Source organism: Nelumbo nucifera, chromosome 6, assembly GCF_055504915.1.
Source record: "Nelumbo nucifera cultivar China Antique chromosome 6, China Antique-T2T, whole genome shotgun sequence".
NCBI lineage: Eukaryota > Viridiplantae > Streptophyta > Magnoliopsida > Proteales > Nelumbonaceae > Nelumbo > Nelumbo nucifera.
In genome coordinates this window covers 12,173,522-12,194,450 of record NC_142654.1, presented here as the reverse complement: position 1 = coordinate 12,194,450, position 20,929 = coordinate 12,173,522, and the positions used below count along the sequence as shown (strand labels likewise).

The window sequence follows — 20,929 nt, the reverse complement described above, 5'->3', positions numbered from 1 at the left end:
ACAAGCTTTTAATTAAAAATTCCGAGATTTGGGTCCTCGATGAAGAACCCATCTTCATCAGGGAATGGGGGTGGATGCTAAATTATTTTCCCAACAGGGATCCGGGTCAGGGACTGGGACAAAATTAAAACTTGGGGTCGGGAAATGAGAAGTATGATTCCTGCCCCAAACCAGTCCCATTGCTATTTCTACTTTTGCACTCTACATATTTGGATAAATGCAAAAGTATGAATCATTTGGATGGGAACTTATTTTAAGCACATCCCAATTTTTGATAAATGACTTAGTGAAAAGTCAAAGAAACCAGGGCCAATAAGAAAGGCTACAATTCCAGCACAAAAGTATGAATCAACTGGGCGTTTTATTCCTTTTAACTCTGGCGTAATAAGCCACTCTGGAACAGTATCTTCACCTACTCGGAAAGTAACACCAGGGAACCTTTCAATTTCCTTGCCAAGCTCTACACATTTATCAATAGAATGGAGGTCAACACTCCCTTCCCCACTGATCAGCACTTTCGTCGGTGATTGACCACTTCTAATGCTGGAGGCACCTGGCAATTTTTGGGTGTTAGTAAGTGTGCATGCTTTGCATATGATAGGTTTTTTAGTGATAATGATGATGATAATTATAATAAATAGGTTTAAAGATTTAAATTAAACCTTGTTTTGTGTTTTTTCTAAATACTAAAACTTTCTTTTACTTTTTAAAATGGACTAAGGCCTCCCCTGTTGGGTAATGTTATTGGACAAAAGCCTCTCCTTGTTGGTGATCAGCAAACAACTAAAAGATCCATTTGAATATAATGTCAAATGTGGATGAAATTTATTTAAAAATCCAATTTTTCTCCTTTAAAATTTGGGTACTTGGAAAAAATTCGACTGATTGATGGAAAAGTGATGGGATATCCATCACATGGATGCCCAAGTCTTGTAAAATGGACTAGGCGAATTTCAAAAAATTTCTCCCAACTTTGCAGGGAATCGAATTCCCTATTTTAGAAAAACATATTTTTCAATGATCAATCTTGAACCATGAACCAAACCAGATCTGAACCAAAAGGAGTAGGAGGGAGGATGTACCTAGTACGGAGAATTAGTATCTCCCAATGGAGGTGTTCACACCCAAAGAAGGATCCAAAGACTGCTCCCACTGAAGATGGCGCAATGCAGGATGGAGCAGAATCAACAATGTTTTTCAAAAGAACTTGACCCTTCGCAAGAATCAACTGGATGGCTTGTGAGTACAGCTACAATCAATATTTTCCCAAAAGATTGGTTTCAAGATCAGATCTTGATTTCTCCCAAGAATTGGAGATCGAACTGAAGGTAATAGCGGCGGAAGGAAGGAGGCGGCAAGAGAGATTTTGCAGAGGTTGCAGAAATCTCTCTTCTGTGATTTCAGCTCTGAAGACAAGAGTCTTAGGTTGCATGTCTAAAGGCTGCTGCCCCCTCCTCCATTTATAGATTTAAAGGGATCAGCTCCTAATCCTATTAGGAGCTGCTGATCCAAATTATATTTGGATTAGAAGTCCTTTTAAGTGATAAGGGAGAAACCTTATCTTATCTGCAGATCAGATCAGCCATCTTCTAATCTAATTAGGAGGCTTCCAGATCTAAATCTTATTTAGATCTTGGATTCTCTAAGTGGATAGGGTCTAGGCCCAATCCTATCAGCTGATCCATCTCAGAATTCGCCCCCTTTAATTGACTGATCAAATCAGCCCAGTTCGAAATGGGCTTAAGGCCCATTTAAGGTTATGTACTCACTTAGCCTTCCAAACTGCTGCCCAGTTGGGATTCCTAGTAAGGCGTGGGACCCTAACATTGATCTACACATCAACCACATAGGTTCAGCCCAGCCTTTGTTACAAGGCCTGGCCGAATACACTGTTTATGGACAGTGCACCCCCTGAAACACATCTTATGGGCTCTATGGGCCCAACACTTACCCTAAGTGGTCCCTGGGCCAAGCCACCTTGTAACACCCAGGGACTGTGGGCAGATGCAAGATTAGCCCATCAGGTATTATCCTCAATGGTCTTACACTTAACCTCTCAGCCCATAATGATCAAACACTACCCGACAAGGGAGGACCTCTCCTTCGACTGCGAGGAACAGTGTTGCACTCTCTGCTTACATGGATCCTAGGAATTAAAACCTTTTGCAAATTATTTCGAAAACATAACATATATATATATATATATATATATATATATATATATATATCTTTATAAATATATTTTGCAAAACAAAATCTCAACAATTAAAATCGGCTGCCGGCAGTCTTGGTTTCCATCAGAGAGAATGCATCCCCGATCATTACCTTTGTCCGATAAAGGGGTTGATCATGTCACTATGATCACCCACTCAGATGAATTCTCGGACTGTCCCAACATACCCAAGTTTTGACCCCCGCTAAGGATCCCACTGATTGGTACATCAAAGACAGCCCAATCCGACACTTAGTGTAGTATCATAATCGAGTCTAGGGGTCATGTGTAACTTTCCAATTTTGCCCATCTATCTCCAAGGTCCAGGGCAATACTGGAAATCTGGTCCGGTTCAGAGGTTCTATTAATCCTACACCGCATGTGCTTTGGGTCTCATCCTAGTAGCTGAAACAAGCCACCCCAACAGTTGGCAGCACACCAGTGTCAGCCGTGGCAGGATAAATCTCCCCAGACTTACCCAATGGCTATGAACATTCTAAACTAACACAAGTCTCATTAAGTGTCCAGTTTAAGGGTATTACACAGAAATACACCACAGGAACATGAATCAAATGTGTACTTTATTCATTTACAATAAATTCATAAAATACATATTTCTGATTGAAGCTAAGAGCATACAATTATCTAACAGATGGAGCATTGAACTATTTATCAACCAATTCCCAAAAACTTCATGGCAGTTGAAAGACACCGGTGAATGAAAAACTGGCCTTAGTCACTTTGAGCAACCATTAAACTATTTGTTGTAACAATTGCGATATAGTGACAAATCGTGACTGTTCTGCTAGTTTAGCCCAAGTAACCCTAATTCAGATTCTTGTAAACATATATTTCATCTCCTTTTGAAGAGAATTGAATTTATTCTCTGTAGTTGAGACGCATTTAATTTTTCTTTTCCCGTTATAGCCTTTTTTTCATTGTTTTTTCTTGTTTGGGCAGAAACAAATGCAGGGCCAGGGAGAGACCCAACTGAATGTTATTTTATCTTTGTATTGCATCCAATACCATAAATAGAGATGCAAGTTTTTCATCTAAACTGAATTCAATTTAATTGTCGGTCTGAAACTCCTCTCCACCATTTTTAATAACGTTTCTATAGTTCTGGACCTTCTGCTGCTACAAAAAATGGGAAAAAAGAAAAATTATTCGATGCAGCAAAACTTCTTTTCCTTGCTAGCATTACAATGCGATTAAGGGGTGTGGGCAGAGTAAGAAACACGTGAGGTCGACTAATTTTTTAGGTATTGATCAACCAAGGCCCAAAAACTTCTTAGCAGTTGAAACAAACTAGCAAACAGAAAATCAGTCGTAGTAAAAAATATTGCTAGCTTCTCTCATTTTGCGGGAGCATGGATATGCAGAAATAGGGATAAGAGGTTGATCTGCAGCTGCATCCTTCAATACAGAGACGTCAACAGAGACAAATGAAGAGACAGAACCAACAATATGGAGTACTCGGGGAGCTGAGACTAAAGAGGCCTATCAAAGGAAGAAACCAATAATAAATTGACATGAAAGCTTGACAAAGTGTATGGCTACACAGAAGATAACGGAATGGACAAAGAAACTATTCCACTGTTTTGAGATTTTGAAAAATTAACAGTCCTTTTGATGACTCAGTTACAAATATTTTTAATAGGGGAGGTCTTAGTCTAGAAATTTGAAGGGAGGTTTAAGTTTTCACCCTAATAAATAAATGTTTCCAAAATTTTCTATAAATGTTTTATATTTCTACATCTACAAAAAATATTTTATTTATTTTTAATATGATAAATATTCCATATTAGAGATGTATTCAAATGTTTTCTATAAGTTTTGTATTTTTAATTATAATTTATATGTTTTCATCTTTTTTTAATTTTTGTTATTATTTAATTATAACATTTAAAATTTTCATATTTGGTCCAAAAGGTTTAATCGTTGATTCATCACCAAAACAACTCCATTTTATTTTTATGATCAATAAAATTAAATATTCTTTATCAACTTATTTTTCTTTAATATGATTAATCGATATAGGATTCAATTAAAAAATGGGAATTAATACCTTAAATATAAGATTTAACGAGAGAGGATCGAACGGGGAGAAATATAATGGTTCAAATTATATTTTGTGCCTTCACAATTAGAGAGTGACCAAATTTAAAAATAGAGGTATTCTAGTCAAGAATAAAATTCAATGAATTTTAATGGGTATTAAGGCTTTACATGAGTGATTTGATGGAGGAAAGTGATTGTTCAAATTATACTTTTATCCTTACAATTAAATATGGACCAAATTCAAAAATTGGAATATTTTAGTCAAATAAAAATTTCACATGAGGCTAGTACAGCCCAAAGTTGTAGCCCTGCCTGTTCGTATCATCCCCTGTTCGGTATAGAAAAATCGAATGAGCTTTACCACATCAAATTAAAGACCAAACTGCTATGTTAAAAGTTTCCATTTCAATTTCGTTTTGTTCGGAAAACTTGCTGGGTTTCATTATCAATTATCAGAAAGGTCACGTCATAAAATTCGTGGCAGACCGCCATTTGCTTAATTTTATCTACTAATAAAACCAACCTACCCACCCGGACTCTGGATGCTCGTCATCTAATGAATCTTCTCCCTGCAAAAGCAGCCATTGAATTTCTAAGTTTCCAATAGAAAAGATTAGAAAAAGATAGAGATACGTTGAGTTGATTTCTAAACACAAGCCCATTGAGGCCAGGCCGTTGGTGTTGACATAATCTCCATCTCACTCGTTGGAGAACCTTGCAGCTACTTGGACGATGCGATTGCAATTGAGTCTTTCCAAGCATTCAGGAAAGGGATTCTGGTGTACGTCTGCATCTGCCGGAAACAGCTACTTTCCTGGAACAGCATCGAATGTAGCTCCTTGGATTCTCACAGTAGTTGCTGCCAGCACTGTGGGTCGAGAATTCAGTAAAGTGGCCACTCTCGGGAATTCATCAGAAATCACCAAAGTAATTGAATTAGAAACATCCACCTCTCATGAACAGATTTTCACTATAGCTAGCTAGTGTCACCCACTGATTTTGCGCATCTGTAATTTATGAAAACTTATCTTGGTCCATTTAATTGGTAGGGTTACTCGTTGAACCCACTGAAGATGGACGTACGGATTTCATGGCGTACACGTAATAGCTGGGAATGCTGCAGCTGCTCCTGGTCTGGTGTTCCAGCAAAGAATGCAAGGTGGGATGGTAATTGGAAGATCGATCATTACATGCAACCATTTGATTCATTTTACTTGTAGTCTCAATTTTATTTAATTCTTCTAATTGATTAATGTTGAATACATACATAATTTTTTTTTATCAGCTATTCCAAGAATAACACGCTCATCAAAGGAAAGATAGTGATTTGCAACGTTGAGACAATTAGTAGAAGAGATTGGAGTGGACAAAAGCTTCTTTATAGGACAAGGGGGCGGTGCTGGCATGGCAAATACAAGCCCAGTTTTTCATCCATGCGATGCTAATTGAGTAACTTCTCCCGCGCGTAGCTGAAGCAAATACATCACCATGGCATGTATTTGCTGTATTAAAAGAAACCCAACTGCAAAAATCTCGCCCACAGTGACATGGTTCATAACACAAGACCTGCACCAGTTACGTTGTTGCTGTGTTCGTCACTACTGTACTATTTCTATCTTTACACCTGAATATGGTCAAGCCTAATTGGTCTGGCCCAAGCCTACTTTACGTCATCTCTGATCTCTCTCTCTGATTCTGTTTCTTTTAATTAGTTGAATAGAAAATACTTTACGTGCTCCTATACTGATAATTAAAAACCAAAGTTGTTATTGGCAGCCTGGTATTACAGCGCCGGAAGTGAATATATTGGCCGCATGGTCTCCTGTAGCAGTCCAAATCCCCGGTGGGCAATCAGTTAACTACTAGTACTACGAGATCATCTCTGGCACCTCCATGTCCTGTCCTCATGTTTCAGCTGTTGCAGCTATTACTTATTAAATCCCTCAACCCCACATGCATGGAGCCCATCCATAATAAAATCTGCAATCATGACAACAGGCTAGCCTTCTTTCATTTTGAGGAAGATTCATTCATCTAATCTCTCTCTCTCTCTCTCTATATATATATATATATATATATCACCCAATTTATACTATATTACCCTTTTGTCTCAATTACCAAACCTTTGGAATGTGACTGATCAATAATAATGATGCCCATTTCTAGCTATATACTTCCAACTTCCAATTCAAATAAAATGTATGCCCTCCTTCCTCCTAAACAACCTCAGTTATAAAGAAGGATTCTGATTGTTACTAAAAAATAAATAAGAGGGTTCTGAAAAGGTGTAGTATGATCAGTAAGAGCACATCAGTGTATCTCATCACCATCTAGATGAGGATTAGCTTTGGTGTCTAGGATTAGGGCTGCATTATGGGCGGTCTGGGCTGGGTTTAACGTCAACCTAGGCCCAACCATATTGGGCCTAAGGTCCAAGCCCAGACCTTGACATACTTGGATTGAGCCCGGATCAGCCAATCAAATCATCTCTTTGTGTCTGGATTTGCTGCTCACAGAGCGCACCTCACACTAACCTCACGGTGCTATCAGTCGTGCATTGAGAACATTTTCAGTACTTGATTTTGCCATTCATGAGTAGATGTTCCCAATACATGGGTGTGATGTACTGTGAGAACATTTTCAGTACTTGATTTTGCCATTCATGAGTAGATGCTCCCAATACATGGGTGTGATGTACTGTGAGGCGAGCAAATCTGATTTTAACCAATTCGACTCAAACCCATCCTTCCACGGTTCCATCCTTCCTACTCAGACCACTGGACTAGACATGGCAAACTATTCAAACCAAATGATGCCTTCCTCGGCTTCCTCTACCTCTCCCATGAATTCTCTTTGAACCTCTGCTTCCCTTTGAATTTTGAACCATCTTATCCACGTAAAAATCTATGAGTTTCCTTAGTTTCCTACTCCCTAGAAGACCCCACAACTGTAACACTCACTCCACATCTCCCTCAACTATCTCATCCCCATTACATACCAAGACAAGATTCCTTTGATTTCCTCCGCCTTCCGTCTTCCAAGTTCCAACTTTTTGAAAATCTCTTTTGCCTCTCTTCGGTTTTCCCTACCTACACAAAACAGACCCAATTTTTTACTCATTTGCATATCTCATGGCATCCTCTGCCCAACACACGCTCGTTTTCCTCCTCCCCTCCTAATGAGTAATGAATCCGTGTTCTGTGTTAGAATCCATTGGGCCTAGCGGCCCACTCTTTTCTAGGGCCGAAAGCCCTTCTAAGTCTATCCCAAACAGAACTATAGGAACCTCCAGTTGTATGATGTGTCAGACCCATAAAGCGTTATTTTTATTTTGCCAATGACCCTTTTTCTTCTTGAAGAACCAGAAATCCATCAATGACAAAAGTTACTAGTGAGATGGATTCGCTCTTGGAAGATGCATATGGATCACATCGAGTGGGCCTATTAGAAGGTATCCATTAACTAACCAATGAAGATATTAGTTTGAGAGGGCATGTTATGTTAGGGATGACTGTTATAATAAGGTCCACGAAATACACCATTTCAGTGTATCTCAATCTAATAGACTAGGATTAGGATTAACTTTGGTGGTTAGGATGAGATTAAGATTAAGATTAAGATATAGGAGAGGTTGTTCTTATTTGAGTTGAAGGTTCTTTTTAATTACATCTCTTATAATCATGGTTTAATTGCATGAATGTAGAATGCAATCACTCAATTCTCTTTTTATAACAGTTTATTTATAAAAGCCTAGATGATTCTCAGTCAACACCTTTTGGATTTGGAGCCGGGCATATAAACCCAATTGGAGCACTCAATCCTGGACTAGTTTTTGAGTTTGATGTTGATGATCTCATCCACTTTCTCTGCAGTAATGGTGCAACAACTAAACAACTCATGGTGCTCACAGGGAAGAATATCACTTGCAAAGTACCATCGATTCCCTCCTACAATCTCAACTAGTCCATCGATTGGTGTAGCAAATATAAATGGAAGCGTCTCAATTACTCGAACAGTGACTTACTATGGTCCAACAGTTTATTTTGCCCATATACAGAAGCCAAGAGGTGTGGGAGTTGTTGTTAGACCTCAAGCACTCACCTTTGGTTATGTTGGTGAAAGCAAGTCTTTCACGCTGGATTTTATGCCATATTAGCACACTGATGGAAGCTTTGTATTTGGAGCCTTAATATGGATCAATGGAGTTCACAGTGTTAGAAGTCCTATTGGTGTTAGTGTGCTTTCAATATGGATACAAGTATTTAAGCTATATATCCATGATTGATGTAAGTTTTACCTTATCTTTACCACCATATATTGTCAAGAATAAAGTGTCAGCTTACTTGTTGAAAAACGCTAAGAAACCTGTTAGTCTATGTTGTCCAATTGTTAGTTATCTTATTATGGCAAGATCCAAATAGTCTCTATGGAAAACCTTTCTAGTGTACAAGTTACAGTTACAGCCTCTACTCTAATCTCAAATTCACCACTACTTGTGTGAGGGCCAGGATGGGCCCGGTCTGCCCGGTCTGGGTTCCAGGCCTGAATCCGTGCATTTGGATTCAATGTCATAAAATATTAAATGCATATAATATTTTATACTATATGTAAGGATATATAAGTAACATTAAGAGGTATAAATAATGTAAAGATAAACATGGGTCAGAGTCAGACCTGGCCCTTGGGCTGGACATGAACACAAAACCTAGGCCCAAGTCTGGAATGTCCAGGCCCAGCTTGAAGAAGCATAGCATCTAAAATCCCAGACGGGATGCAAACAAAGATTAAAAAAAAAAAATCCTTAAGACACATCAAAGTAATAATTCAGTATAGACACCGGCTTTGATTATGCAAAAGGAAGACAATCATCATCCGATGGAAGGTCATCTTCAAGTTCAAAGAAAGTTTATGAAACTGCAAAATGATTACAGAACATGGTCTATTCATCCCACCTAACGAATGGACCATTCTGTTTTTTATTCTGACTGTAAACCAAACGGATTCTAAATTTCTAATATCTTGAACAACACGAATGACTGGAAAACCCAATCCAATGGCAAATATCTGAATAGTCATCGTCTTTTTATATGATTTTCTTCAAAGGAACCGAATGTTACAACTCATGACATCATACATCAAAGTATCTTATCTTGTATTAACTACAATCTTATGATTTGCTAACCAGCCGCCTGCTGAATTAGTTGAATTCACTTTTTTTTTTTTTTTTTTTTTTGGTATTATAATTAGTAGGTAGAATAATGATATGAGTCAACATATGGGACTAACATCATGGTTTTTGAACCACACTTGATCCGAACGGTTGGACTGTTCTGCCCAGAAACTGTTTTGGCAACCGATTGTGTTTCACCCCTAAATCACTCCTTTGCCAAAAATTATTAACTTGGTCAACAACCAATGGATCTGGATGGTTGAACCATCTGCCCTTTTGACCCGTATAGTGGTTTTAACCATTTTTATTTTAATTTACAACGAATCGTCCATTTGGATGGGATGGTCAAGCCACTGATCCGTTAGAAACCGGTGACTAAAACGGTTCCAGTTTCAGATCCGTTAATAGGCATTCCAAATGCGTTTCGGCAATTAACGACTCTCTCCCTACTAATGGCATCAGAGCCTGTTTGACCAGATGGTCTAGTGTTTAATATGGATGGGCCTATACTTGTCCACAGTTCAAGCTTCATGTGAGGTGGTAAAGCCAAAGTAGAGAATAAATATATTGGGCTCCATTATTTGCAACTGAATCTATCGTTCGCATTTTCCTTCCTTGCATCAAAAACATTTATTGTTTCACAAGTCCGGATGATGCTTTATAGATGGTTTATGGAAGATGCTTTTGACTTCCCCTTTCACATTTGTTTTCATCTGGTGAATCCATCAAACATGACCTGCAAAATACTTTTAAAACCCCCCTAAATTGGAGGAGTAGGGCATTTTCATTTTTTCTCCTTTTTTGGTTAAGTTATTTATTGGCTTCAGAGAATTAGTCTTTGAGCATGAACATTGTCCGTTCCTTCTAGATCGACAGTGTTAATAAGACAAGCAAAAAATATAAGCATTATCATATTAAGAAGAATTAATCAAGATTAGGACAAGAGATTCTTTAAATTTTCTGGTAGAAGACTTTTACCATTTCACCAAATATACCTGCTCCACGTCCACACCATGCCCTTATTTTATTTGTCTGAAAACAAATGAAAACCGTCTTGTTTGAAAACCAAAAACGTGTGTGTGTAAGTGTGTTTTCTTTTCAAAACCAACAACGTGTTTGTAAATTTCCGATTTTTTGGAGCATGTTTTCAGCTTATTATCTATACTACAAAAGTATGTTTTCGGTTTTTAAAAACAAAAACAGTTCAAGAATGTGTTTTTGTTTATTTTGCTGATGTGACAATTTAAAAAATAAATAAATGAAATCTATAAAATGAAACTCTGACAAACCAATGCGCTGTAACGACTTGACTTGGAAATGGGTGCATATACAATGACATCAGAAAAGAAAAAAGAAAATTAAGTTCTAAATACACACACACACATGCTTAAGAAATTGTCTATCGCCACCAAATGGAATTATATATGAATGTGGATACGACAAACGCTTGTGGAAATGGGTTGTCAAAGTGTGAAAGTTTCAAATCACGAGGTTATAAAATAGGACTACCATGAACTTCATGATCAATACCAAGGATCAGCACTTCTACTAGTATTAGCTTCCCTTTCTTTCTCTTGTTTGATGATTCTACCCCTTCAATTGAAATAATGAGAGTTGCCATAGTTATCCTTCTTACGTTCGTTGGGTTTTTTCTGACACATGGATCCAGCACCACCACCTTCAAGGTAAGGCTGATAGCTTGCTACAAGATGAGAGAGAATGAGAGAGATGAATGTAATTTTTCAAAGATTTCATTTTCAGTAATTAATTAGGGTCCGTGTGGTGTGGTTTAAAGTTAGAATCTGAATCAGAATTGAAATTTCTCGGAATCAAAATGGGAATAATCTATTCCCATAATCTATTTGGTTCAGAGAGGAATGAGAATAAGAATTAGAATCAAGTGGAATAAAATTCATTTCCAAGAAAGGGAAAGGAAATGACCCTTAGAATTGGAATTGAAATGCTCCATTCCCATTCTACCCAATCAAACAGTTGGAATCGGAATGCTCCATTCCGGTTCTGATTCCAGAGATCCCACTAAACTGACACTTAGAGTCATCGCTCAATTTAATCGAAACCTTATATTATTTTTACACTAGTGTGTTTATAATGACTGCAGCACTATATAGTTTACATGGGTGATCATTCACACCCGGACTCGGACTCTGTGATCAGGGCCAACCATGACTTGCTCGCTTCAGTTATCGGCTGCAGGTAGCCTTGCGTGAATTCCCACTTATCTTGTGAAATGGGTTTCAAATTTTCAACCCCGGCCCTTCTCATAGAAAAGAAAACAAGCAGAGTTAAGAAGATATTGAGCAACTACTTCTAATATATTAGAAGGTCCATTAACATATTCCCATCTTTTTTTTTTTTTTTTTTTTTTCTCAAGTATTGATGAGGCACAACGGGCAGCAGTTCACCATTACACTAAGAGCTTCAAAGGTTTCTCTGCCATGCTTACCGCAGAACAAGCACAGCAACTTTCTGGTACACTTTGTGGCTTGATTGATGTTATCTAGATGTTCAATGCATATATAATTACGTACACAAGTAGAGACTGAAAATGAATCTGTAAAATACCTTTTCTCCACTTACAAGTCTTCACTAATTGATGATATTGCAGAGGATGAATCAGTTATTTCTGTCTTCGAAAGTAGCACAGCTCGAGCCCAAACCACACATTCATGGGAATTTTTAGGAATTGATTCTATTTATCAGTATAACCGATTGCCTATTGACACCAAATCTGATATAATAATAGGTGTCGTCGACACTGGTAAGGGTTAAATTTGTTTGTTTATATTTGTATCCCTTAATTATCTAAACCAATATTAGTAGTTGCATCATCGTTATCATCTAAAATGATATCATTGGTTTTCAGTAAACAGTGGGAAACTGCTCATTTTCTTTTTCCATTGCTTGGCAGGAATTTGGCCTGAATCGAAGAGCTTCAGTGACAAAGGATTAGGACCTGTACCCAAGAGATTCAAGGGAGAGTGTGTTACTGGTGAAAATTTTACAGAGTCCAATTGCAACAGGTACATCCAAATGGGCCTAATGTAGGGATGCAAATGCATTGGATGATATTAGAATCAGGGTATATCTAAATCTGATATAATACTATAAACTGTAGATTCGATTTGATCCGAAGATCCAATTGGATCTTATAAATATTGACTCAAATCTGAACCTGTTAAGGATGTAATCTGATCCAATCCAATTTAATTTTTAAAGAATTTAATAAATTATTAAAAGGAAAAGAAAATATATCAGTTTATATAAAAATAGAAAATACAAGTATTCTTTCAACTATTTTCATTATATATACATATATATATATATATATATATATATATATATAACAGGAGTTATTTGAATTTGATCCAAGTTTTGATCAAATCCTATTATCTGATCGGATCTAAAATTCGGAAAGGGATATTCAAATCTGACAAAATAGGATCAGATATTTGCACCCATAGCCTTCTCAGTGCTCTCTCAATTCATCTTGCTACTAGAAAGGCTTAGAGGTTATATTTATACTGATCTTCCCTCAGCTCTTCCACCTTTCAACAAGAATGGCATCCAAAGGCCCAAGCTTTCATTTGAGTTCTGGATTGTAACGAAATGAAGGTTTGGTCGGTTTTGTAATATGCAGGAAAATAATAGGTGCCCGGTACTATTCGAAAGGATTTGAAGCACAAAACGGACCTCTTGAATCTTTCGACCAACCTTTCTATCGGTCAGCTCGTGATGCCGATGGGCATGGCACCCACACTGCCTCTACAGCTTCTGGATCGGTGGTGCGAAATGTTAGCTTGTATGGGAAGATAGCCTCAGGCGTTGCCAGGGGAGGTGCCCCCAGCGCTAGGCTGGCCATATACAAAGCACTCTGGTTCAATAGTGCTGACGCAGCAGACGTTCTTTTGGCAATAGATGATGCCATTAATGATGGCGTCGACATCATCTCTCTCTCACTTAGCTTTCCAGCTTCCACCTACTTCGAAGATCCGGTCTCTATCGGAGGTTTCCATGCATTCAGGAAAGGGATTCTTGTTTCAGCGTCAGCTGGAAACAACTATTTACCTGGAACTGTTGCCAATGTGGCCCCATGGATCCTCACTGTTGCAGCGAGCTCCATTGATAGAGATTTCAGCTCTAACGTGTATCTTGGAAATTCAAAGATGTTAAAGGTATAGATTATATCGTCTGAGGCCATATCTCTAGCTAATTAACTTCAATATCCCCGTCTCAGTCGGCTCCTAATTAAGGATCGAAAATATCTTACTACATTCCTTTGATCAATTTCAGGGTTACTCGTTAAACCCATTGAAGATGGATGGGTTTTATGGTGTGATAAATGCGAGGTAAATATTGGTTACGGATATCGATGCATATATATATACATAGAATTGGTGTTATCGCTTTCAGAAAACTTGAAATTAATTCAATGGTGAAACCATGCATCCACCGGTTTCTGTTTGTTTTTTATGCAGCTTTTGTGAGAAGGAGAGTCTTAACCACACGTTGATTAAAGGAAAGATCGTGGTGTGCTACGATATGGATTCCACGACAGTGGAAAGCATAAAACGGGGTGGCGGTGTCGGGATGATACTCGTCAAATCATTTCCCAAGGAAATACTCAGACAGTTCGAAATCCCAGGCACTCAAATTAGTCTTGAACAATCACAACTGTTTCAATCATATCTGTCTACGGATAAGTAAGTAGCCATCTCACCTACGCTTTCACAGAATTTAATTTGGATGAATTCTGAGTGATTTTAAGTCTCAGTTTGGAAGGAGTACAAATGCAAATCTGTAGGGTGTAAAACGTTGTATTTTGTATATATTTATATTTTGTAATTTGTATGTATTTGTATTTATACTTCTTCTAAATTGAGTTTAAAGCTCTGTTTGAAAAGAATACAAATACAAATATGTAGAGTACTGCAAAATCTTAATTTTTGTATTATTTTATATGTATTTATATTTGTATTCTTTTTAAACTAAGCGTTAAACTCTATTTGGGAAGAGTGCAAAAGTAAATATATATAATGTAAAACCTTATAAATGGTATTTATAAATCTTAATTTTCAACAGAGTATGGGACAAAGTTGGAGCTGTGCTTTAAGTGCATATTTTGAAAATTCAAGTACAGTGAAGGGAAATCGGATCTTGCCCCACACACCTTCCACATGAACATCTCAGCGTGCATTAAAAACATCTCCCCAAATTGTCAGTGAGAGATGTTCTCAATACACAATTGGAATATGCTGAGGGGCACAGATGTGAATTCCAGTAAAGGTATTTTGTCTTTTAATTATTTCCTTAATCGTAATTTTGAAAATCAGAGGACATATTTTAATTAATTAATCCTTTTTCTTTTAATTGAATCTAAAAAAAGAAATAGCCTGCCCCCAAACCCATAACCCCTCATCCCCCAACCACCCTGACAGCAGCAATTGATCCAAGTGGCAAGTATCTGCTGCCAGTTCAGATCTCCTATACACAATAACCTTATCCACACCTAGCCACGGGATATTATAGCCACACATCAGTCTCCCCATGAGTGGCAACAACAAACAAGTATGAAAAATGTTCCCGATGTGCAGTTATAGTGTCTTATGGGTGGTCATGGATATATAGGAGATCCGACCACCTATGCTACGACCAGCTGGGTGGCATCCTACCATGAAGCTAGTCATGCACGCATCCCAACTTAATGCATCTTTATTTTGGTTACAGGAAACCAATTGCGAAAATCTCTCGTACAGTAACAGTTCTGAAAACAAGGCCAGCACCAGTGGTAGCTTCGTTTTCTTCGAAGGGACCAAATAAAATAGCGCCTAGCATAATTAAAGTAAGTTTGCTTTCAAGTCAATGGCACATTTTTTGTTAAAAGTGCATTAACGCTGTAATTTGCACCTCATACCGTAAACAGGGATGTAACTGCTGCATCGGTTTAAGCAGTAAAACCCACATTAACCCAGCGTAAGTGAGTTAGGGTGGAGTCAACCTTGATAGGGTTTTAGGGCTGCCGAGGTCCATCTGCATTCTGTATGGGCTCAGGCGGGCTGGGCATGGGAAGAAAAACGAGGTTACTTGTGTTAGGTTAGGGTTACATATGGTTGGATTGGTCTCACTCTCAGGTTGAGGGTAGGGTTAGGGTTGACCCTTACCTCGGGTTGGGCCCTGGTTCATCTCAACCAGACACAACTAAGCCCAAGTTGCACCCCTAGGCCTTGTTTATAATAACTACTTCATAGGTTGTATAGCCAACGAAAGAAAAAATGCAAATTCATCAGAGAGGGTTTTTTGTTTATTCGTAATGCAGTGGCTATTTTGCCTCCCTTCGTTTTGAGACAAGTATCCACTTTCAGAAACAAAGGAGGGTTTATCTTCGGAAATCATTTCCACGAAAAAAGTATCTGCAAAGAACAATAATCACATTGATGCTATTGATCAATTGGAAAAATGCTGATCGTTAGTTATCTAAACACTACAATTAATGTCACTTTATTAATTATTTTGTAATTTTAATTGAATTTGTTCTCTTAGAATCAAAATATATCTGCAAAATATTTTGTAATGTTGCAGCCAGATATTACAGCACCAGGAGTAAATATATTGGCAGCTTGGTCTCCTGTGGCAACTGCTGAAACAGCTGGGCGACCTGTTGACTACAATATAATCTCAGGGACCTCCATGGCCTGCCCACATGTCTCAGCTATTGCTGCTATCATCAAATCTGTCCACCCTTCTTGGAGTCCAGCTGCCATACAATCTGCAATCATGACAACAGGTAATAATTAAACCCCTTTTCTCATATATCAAAAGATTTTAAATCCCAATTAATTAAACTTAAATTCATTTAAGCCTCATACTACACTGGCAGCATAATTTTGAGAATGTCTCAATTCTTCTGTTGGGGTTTATTATATATAACTAATTTGGAGTAAAATATGGAAATTTTCAGAAGTTGGTTACAAACTTACAGTCCTTAAAATTTAAAATTTCATGTGTCAATGGATTAAAAAGTAATTAGGTATTGATAGTTATTTGAATTCTAAAGAACCAAGGAGAGGGAGTGGAGATTATCTTACCCGGTTAAAGGGAGTTGTTGTATATGTTAGGTCGGCACAGTTGACATCAAAACTTTTGCCAAACTCTTTTGAATGTGGATATGGGTCATCTTTTCATGTGCATAGTAAACTCTTCCTTATAAGTAACATATGCATTATGCTCCAATTCGAGTGCAAAATTGAGCAAGAGTAAGCCACAACATTCCTCAAAAGTGATGCGCCACAACATTGCTCAGTTGTTGTGAGAAATATGTAAGAGTTCATCATTTTGGATGATTATGGGTAAAGAGGCCAATAAAATATATGAATTTGATTTACTATCTTAAATATGGTATAATGGTATAGAATTAACTTACACAATGAAAGGAAGGGTTGATATTATATGTTTACAAAGAAAAATGGAGAAAAGCTTAAAAAAAAATATCTTTATACTATGTGGTACATCGGAAAAGTAAATAATAGAAATAGAATAGCAATCATAGTATACAAAGATTTAAAAAATGAATTTGTAATTTGTAAATGTTAGAAAGTTAGGAATGGAACAATTTTATTTAAACAAGTCTTAGTTAAGAAAATTATTAATATAATTTGTAAGACAAGAATATATACCATCTAGGCTAGAAGAAGGAAAAAAATATATATCAAATGGTTGTAAGGTGAACATGTTGTATAAGTAGAGTGATATATAACTTGTAAACAGAGCATCTAAAACATGAGTAGTAGAAATATGAATGTTGAGATGGATGGAGAAAAGTAGGAGGGATAACATGATAAGTTTAGAAATCAACTTATTTAAAGTATCCTAAGGGTAGCTCCAATGGGTGATAAAACCAAGATGGTTTGATTATATACAAAATACATCTCTCTCTCTATATATATGAGGTAGTGATTTACCACAGTCAGACCAAAAGGATAGGATGGGACAGAATGATTTTGGTTGGATGGAAAATGATAAGATGGAACAGAATGATAAAGGAAAACCAAGCACAAAAATTTAATATTTTATTGTTTTGTTACAAATGAGAAAATAATGGAACATCAGCCCCAATAATAAAAAAAAAAAAGTAATTTTCTCTTCCCTTCCCACAAACTAAAAGATCATGATTTCAAAAAACAAAATGCAATGGTAGAGAATAAGATTCATGTAACCAGTATCATATATTGTTGCATCAGGGCCGGCTTAGATATCGTTTTACATTTCCAAACATGAAATGTTGTTATTTGAGATTGTTCAGATTATGGTTTTCAAAAATGGATCGGATAAGACGGTCCGATCAGAAAAACTGATAATCGGTTGGGTGATTGGTTCCATTTTTCCCCAAAACCAGATTTTTATCAAAAAAAGGTTGATTTGGTCAGCAAACAGCTGACCTGGATGGTTGAACCATTGTTCAATGGTTTTGATCTTTTTTATTTTTTATTTTTAATTTTTTGTGAGAATGGACCAATCGTTCGGTTCGAATGGACGGACCATTCAACCCGAAAGCTGAACCCCTGATCGATTCATTGTCCGGATCGATTTTAAAAACCTTGGTTCAGACTAAGTAATATAATCATAATAAAATATATTAACAGTTTCCATTTTCCCAATATTTATTTTATTATAACTGCGTATTAGTATTCTTTTAATATTTAGAATGTTTATTTTGCTCTTGCAGAATTTATATATATTTTAATATCAATTACTGCCGTATGCTGTTTTAACGCAATTAGTTTTGGTCGTTTTTAACAAAGTTTTCTATTGCTTTAATTGGTGCATACAGCTACGGTACTTGACAATACTCAAAAACCCATGTTAAGCAGCCTAAAGGAATCTGTGTCAACGCCTTTTGACTTTGGATCTGGACACGTTAATCCAATTGCAGCACTTGATCCCGGGCTAGTTTATGATTTTGATTCCAACGATGCTTACGATTTTATCTGCAGTAACAATGCCACACTTGGAGAGCGGTTGGGGTTGACAGGGAAGGCTGTTCCTTGTAAAACCCCACCAATCCCAATCTACAATCTCAATTATCCTTCAATTGGTGTAACAAACATGACGGGAAGCCTCTCTGTAAATCGAACAGTCACTTACTACGGTGAAGGCCCAACTGTTTATGTTGCATCTGTAAAGCAGCCAATGGGCGTGAACGTTATGATCCGTCCTAATAAGATCAGATTCAGCAAAGTTGGTGAGAAGAAGTCTTTCATGGTAGAATTCAAGCCCTACAAGGATACTAATGGCAGCTTTGTGTTTGGGGAGTTGATATGGAGCAACTTAAACGGACTCCATAGGGTTAGGAGTCCCATTGCACTTCATGTGCTCTCAGTCTAGCTGCCTATATATAGCCTATGGCTAGCTGCTTGTACATAATACTTAATTTAAGCTATGTGTAGTGTACGTATTCCATCTCCAAATTCATATTATGTACCAGTAAAGCACATGTGCTATATGTTTCGTTTAGTAATAAGAGGTCTTTTGGATCTCATCTGGGGTGGTGCTTGTACCATTTTGCCTCTCCATTGAGATGGCTAGAAGCTAGCTATGGGGACACGCTCCTCAGTTTCTTCTGAAATTCAAAAACAACTGCGTCGCTTTGCTCTACAGATCTAACTGGTTGGGTTTTCTGTCTTCACAACCATTTCAAGGTAAAACAATGGTCAGGTCATGGACAATCTTCATCAATCAATAAATTGATTAAAAATAGGGTTGCTCATGTGTAATTGGTGTTTTAAAACCCGGCCCGGAGGAATTGAACAGTTTCCTCCTTCGGCTCAATGTATTAGCATTTCAGCATTTCAACTAGGGGTGAGTAAATGGGCAGGTTTTACCCGAAATCAAATGGAACTGGCTTTGAATGGATCCTTTCCAATTTGTTACAGGGTAGGGTCTGGTCCCAAATTCTTGGAACCGGCCCCCACCCAGGCCAGTTCTAGGGTCTAAGGGTTTATCCTACCCAAACTGACCTGATGAACTGGCCTTGGTTGGCTTTGGTGGAACCAGACTTCGAACAGAAATTGCCTTGAAATAAACCCTAAAATACTTTTGATGATGTAAAGATTTAAACTAAAGCACCCATGGTTATAAAAGCTATGTTCTCACTTGACCATTAAATTAGGTGATTTAATTATTTGTTTTCATTTTAATATTTGAATGTGTATAAAAGTTAATATTTAAGTTTTGAACAATATATTAATATATCATGATAATCTACATATTAAATTACTCAATTTTATCAATAAACATAAAGTAAGTTTTACATTATATATTATATTTATTGAAAGTCAAATTTTTAAAATAATATGCTTCATTTTTTTTTTTTTGAAGAGAGATGGTAAAGAAAGAACAGATTTCACAGGTAGACACTAGAACCGACCCTGGAACCAACCTTCACGAAGGTAGGTTCCAGTTCCAAAAATTTAGGGTAGGTTCTAGGTTCTGCCATGGAACCGAACTTAACCAACCCATGCTCACCCCTAGTTTCAATCGTTCAGGACAATGTGTCATTGATATAAAATGATTTAAAAATTAAATAATAAAAAATGCCCGGTGAGCTACTAAATGAAATAAAGTAAAATAAATGAAAAAAAAAATAAAACAATACCTGAATCAAATTCTGAAATGGAATTTGCACTTCCATCTATTTGTGCTAGTACATAAAAGACTCATTTCTTTTACATTTAATTGCTTTCTCTAACATAACCCTTTTTATGGTACTTTAGTCAAGATGAATATTGTTTGCACCGGTCAAACAATCCATAGGAGCGATGTTGAGATATATGACCCTCTCAAATCCATCACCAAATTTAAGAACCTTTCTCTGTTGAATAAAAAACTCCAAAGCCCACAAATAATATAAATCACCTCCATTAATACTTTTCTAAAATCAGAAGAATATAAATATATGTATGGTTTCTATGCATTCTATATTTGGATTAATTGCAGGTAGGACAAGTCACAGGAAAAAGCACAACAGTATCAGACAGATCTCGCATGGTGAAAGATAAAAGCTTGGAGTTGGAAAGATGAGAAGAAAATTCGCCAAATGTGTCTGTTTTTCACCTATTTTTATTTTTTTTTCTTTTGAAAGAAAAAAAAAATACTTTTATTTAATTGAAGGTTTCACTATTTCGGTCAGTTGCAGGTTTAATACAACTCAGCAATCCTTGATGTGTCAAAATATTACTGGACACGAAGAGAAAATCTCTTCTGAGTCCAAACACACCGGATCTGGACCGGTTTAAAAGGGATAATTTCAACATTAAAAAAAATATATATATTTTCTCTCTATGGACTATTAGTAGACCTGTTCATGGGCCGGGTAGCCCAATGGCCCAGCCCGACTCGGTCCACACCCTGGTCGGGCTTGGTCATGTAATTAGGCCTGCGGGCCTGACCTCAGGCCGGGCTCGGGATTTGTC

The 20,929-nt window shown here is 37.1% G+C and overlaps 1 protein-coding gene across 2 annotated transcripts; it reads left to right on the top strand.

The window, feature by feature from the left end:
• Positions 1-10,974: 10,974 nt before the first annotated feature.
• LOC148790607 (subtilisin-like serine-protease S) lies at positions 10,975-19,091 on the top strand. 2 transcript variants are annotated; one of them, XM_088890869.1, is made up of 11 exons: positions 10,975-11,128; positions 11,563-11,657; positions 11,836-11,933; positions 12,070-12,222; positions 12,373-12,484; positions 13,102-13,636; positions 13,755-13,810; positions 13,940-14,164; positions 15,189-15,303; positions 16,041-16,245; positions 18,289-19,091. In XM_088890869.1, exons 1-11 carry the CDS (start codon positions 11,051-11,053, stop codon positions 18,840-18,842), a joined length of 2,226 nt encoding a protein of 741 aa, XP_088746995.1. In that variant the 5' UTR covers positions 10,975-11,050; the 3' UTR covers positions 18,843-19,091. The 2 variants fall into 2 exon arrangements, with proteins under 2 accessions (XP_088746995.1, XP_088746996.1); XM_088890870.1 differs by lacking the exon at positions 11,563-11,657 and having other exon boundaries at positions 10,985-11,128.
• The last annotated feature ends 1,838 nt before the right edge of the window (positions 19,092-20,929 follow it).

Excerpts from the sequence above, each read along its gene's own strand:
- LOC148790607 (XM_088890869.1), top strand. The coding sequence starts at position 11,051 with ATGAGAGTTGCCATAGTTATCCTTCTTACGTTCGTTGGGTTTTTTCTG. Across the intron at positions 13,811-13,939 it reads TATGGTGTGATAAATGCGAG|CTTTTGTGAGAAGGAGAGTC; the intron begins GTAAATATTGGT and ends TTTTTTATGCAG. Across the intron at positions 14,165-15,188 it reads TCATATCTGTCTACGGATAA|GAAACCAATTGCGAAAATCT; the intron begins GTAAGTAGCCAT and ends TTTTGGTTACAG.